Source organism: Lactuca saligna, chromosome 5 (genome assembly GCF_052625555.1).
Source record: "Lactuca saligna cultivar CGN05327 chromosome 5, ASM5262555v1, whole genome shotgun sequence".
NCBI classification, from domain to species: domain Eukaryota; kingdom Viridiplantae; phylum Streptophyta; class Magnoliopsida; order Asterales; family Asteraceae; genus Lactuca; species Lactuca saligna.
In genome coordinates this window covers 21,336,334-21,340,169 of record NC_136421.1, presented here as the reverse complement: position 1 = coordinate 21,340,169, position 3,836 = coordinate 21,336,334, and the positions used below count along the sequence as shown (strand labels likewise).

The 3,836-nt window shown below is 34.4% G+C and overlaps 1 protein-coding gene across 1 annotated transcript; it reads right to left on the bottom strand.

The window, feature by feature from the left end:
• Positions 1 to 355: 355 nt before the first annotated feature.
• Positions 356 to 2,450, bottom strand: LOC145045375 (3-beta-hydroxylase-like). Its single transcript, XM_078993715.1, has 2 exons — positions 1,544 to 2,450; positions 356 to 1,158 (listed from the first exon to the last, which is right to left on the bottom strand). The coding sequence occupies exons 1-2, from the start codon at positions 2,429 to 2,431 to the stop codon at positions 544 to 546; spliced, it is 1,503 nt and encodes a 500-aa protein (XP_078849841.1). The 5' UTR covers positions 2,432 to 2,450; the 3' UTR covers positions 356 to 543.
• Positions 2,451 to 3,836: the final 1,386 nt, after the last annotated feature.

Sequence of the window (3,836 nt, the reverse complement as noted above, 5' to 3'; positions counted from 1 at the left end):
ATCTATTATTGAAATTACAATCGTAAAAGCAAATAGGGAACTTTGTTATGCTGGACTCATGGCCACACCGGAAATCACAAGGCTATATAAATACAATATGTAACATGAATACAGAAGATGTCTACGTGATCTGTTGGATAAAACTATACATAGTGTAAAGCCTTAACTCTTGTAGTGCATCCCAAAATATGAAATAACAGGGCAAATGCATGTTAAAAGACTTCCATTTATCATTTCTACAAAGATAACTTTTTTGGGGAATTTTATTACCAAAGTTAAAGCTTTAATATGATGATCTCTATGTACAAGTAATGTGGTATGTACTTCTGATCAACACTGTATTTATTCACCAAAGTTACTTGATATATGATGTCGTTAGCTTTTTATATAATTCAAGCACACATAAACATTCATATACATATACATATTTTGACAACTAAAAACAAAAGACACAAGCTATAAAATTTAAGGATTATCAAACAAATGTTTTCCAAAGGTACCCTACTACCCTAGATCGATGTAGCATCAACCTTAGAATAAAATCTAAAAACGAGTATTTGGTATAACAAGCAAAGGATACTTCCTATGGACTGTAAGCCCACTAGACTCACTCATGTCCAATTCTTCCACTTTCCCTTCATTTGGCACTTTGAAGTCAAACTTGTACACTAAATTTGCTAAAGCAAGCTTGTTAATAGCCATAGCAAAATGAATACCAGGGCACTTTCTTCTCCCTCCACCAAAGGGAAGAAGCTCAAAGTCAAGACCTTTGTAGTCAATGCTACTATTCAAGAATCTTTCTGGCATAAACTCTTCTGGTTCTTCCCATATATTAGGATCTCTTGATATCGCCCATGCATTAATCATCACCCGAGTTCCAGCTGCGATGTCGTAGTCCATAAGTTTGACATCTTGTGTTGATTCTCGAGGAACAAGTAGTGGAAGTGGAGTATGCAACCGCATGCTCTCTTTTAGTACAGCTTCTAAGTATGGGTGTTGTGTGTTCTCTAGATCTTCCTCTATGATTCTAGGTTTTTGTTGGGCTATTTCTTTTAGTTCTTGTAAGAGTCTTTTCATTGCTCTTGGATGTCTTATTAGCTCAGAGATTGCCCACTCAAGAGTTGTGAATGTAGTATCCGTCCCAGCTACAAACATTTCCTTCAAACATAGAAAGTTTAAAAACTAGCCACTTCTCCAAGATTTATATAGGGATCGATAATCACAAAACTGACCATATGATTGCGAGAAAATATAGGAAAATGACACAATTTTGTTTAGTTAGCCAAATGGCCATCATGCCCGAAAATGTATATTTCAGGATAAATCTGTTTTGTTTCAAAATAACTTGATGTCATACCAAAAAAAAAAAATTCAGATTTTGGGCTAAACAAAGTAAAAAAAGAAACTGTTCCAAAATTTAAAAAAACATATCCCAAATCTAAAATTTCAAAAAACGTATCATTTTTGGAATTTTGGTTATTTAGTAAACAGATAGAAGTTGGGTCTACTAGACTAATATTAAAAGTTTAGGACATTTGCTTACCAAGATTAAAGCTTTAATGGTATCTCTATGAACAAGAAAGTCGGTGGTTTGTTCTCTTTGAATTTCTAGTAAGATGTCAACCACATCTTGCCTTCCACCACCACCAACCATTCTTAAATTTCTATTTGAATGTTCTTCGATTACACCCTCCAGAAACACATCAAATTCTTTCGCAAGTTTATCCGCTCTTGCTTCCAAACCAATTAAACGATCCACAACCGAAAGATATGGAATATAGCTTCCAACGCTAAACACACCCAACATCTCCATTAACCTCGTTGTCAAGTCTGTAAACTTCTTGTCATATTTCCGTCCCAAAGCTATCCGACAGATGATATCACTCGTAAGTGAAACGATAATCTGGCTTAAGTCGATCATAGAATCACTGTTGTTTCCAATCATATTGATCATAAGAGCTATCTCGTCTTCTCTGACATGTTGGAACAAGTCAACTCTTTTTGCACTTAGGAGGTGGAGGACATGAAGACTTTTTGCTTGCCTCCAATATTCTCCATAACCTGCAAATCCTACGTTTTTAGCATTGTAAGTCAATCTATTGAGAATACCCATATCGGGTCTGTTTGAGAATATTAGATCATGGGTTTTCATGATTTCTTGAACTGCTTCAGCGGAGGAAGCTAGAACCACAGGCACGCTGCCTAAATGAATCAACACTAGCGGACCATGTTTCTGGGCTAATGTCCTCAGAGAACGGTGAGGGGCTGAGCCTAGTTGGTGTAGGTTTCCGATGATCGGAAACTTCCGTATAGATGGTGGTAAGTTTTTGGTAGCATTCGAATGCGATGAAATCCATTTGATATGGATAAAAATCATCAAAAGGAAAAATGGTGTTAAGAAGATGATCAAAATCTCTAAAGAGGGAAACATGGCTGCAAATCTGCAATCTACTTTGCTAAAGAACTTTGAATAATGACTCAACAATCAACATGCTTATAAATTCAAAGTCAACGTTTAGACTTTGTACAAAGTAGACCTGAAATACGTCAATATCAAGCGGCATCGAGATAAACATGGGTATATAACAAATATATCAATTAAAAAAGCGAACATGTATATATAATTTAACATAATACAAAAGCTTAGGATTAATATTTTTAGTGTATAGAAAAATTGAATCATATTTTGTACCATTTTTTTTGGGATTTTTTTATACGTGTCTTAAGACAATATAATAAAAATTAATTAAAGTGTTGATTATGAGAAATATTATTATAATTAAATATCATAAATATTAATTATATATAATATTATTTATAGTTAATGTATTTTACATTTAACTATGATAATATTAAACATAGTTAATCTTAATCATATTTAATTTTGATAATATTTTTTATAATTAATATTTTAATTAATGTATTTTATATGTGTCCTTAAGGCATATATTAGAAAATCCAATTTTCTTTTCCAAATTTGAAGTTAGACCTTTGTGATTATGAAGTACTAGTAGATAATAAATAAATGAAATGAATATAATAATGTATTCAAAGTATTGTAATAGATTATTACACTTCATAGTCAAGTTTGACTTATTGAAACATATTTATCATACAATAAAACCCAAGTGTGCTTATCTACATTGTTCGGTTTTGAGCCAAGCTAAACCGCCTTTTGTTTGACTGGCTGGTTTCAAGCTGACTCCGATTCTTACTGTTCATCGGCTAAATAATTTGTCAAGTTGGTGACCGACTTCTTCTCAATTGACCGACTTCTCATTCTCTCACATGTTCCACGTGCTTCCCACCGCTTCTTACCGCCTTTACATCGATTTCACCCTCCTATTCATCTATATCTTCTTCATTTGTTCCATATTTTCTCCGATTACCATCAAACCTTGCTTTCTCGATTTTTCATCTTCGCCGATTTAGACTTTGGTGACACCGCCTTCGCCACAGCCTCTATGGAAGGAGCAGGAAAACGTAGTTGGGACTGCGACAAGTGAAGCGGTCCAATAGAGACGGTCGGAGAGTGCATCAACAATGTTTGTAGCCGGTTGCTGTCGGACTGCAACGAGTTCACCAATATCACCCAACCATTGTCCTCATCAACATTCACCATGATACATAGCAGTGCACCAACGCAACCTCTACTTCGGTGCAACAACACACCAACTACACAAGTAATTTTTGGTTTTGCAAATTAGAGCCTTAGTTCTTTTTTTTTCGGTCGATTTGTTTCTCCAAATCAACGCGATATCATCTTCAAATCAGTGCAGGTCGATGTGATGTATAATTATCATACATATTAGTGTAATTTTTTTTAAGTATTGATT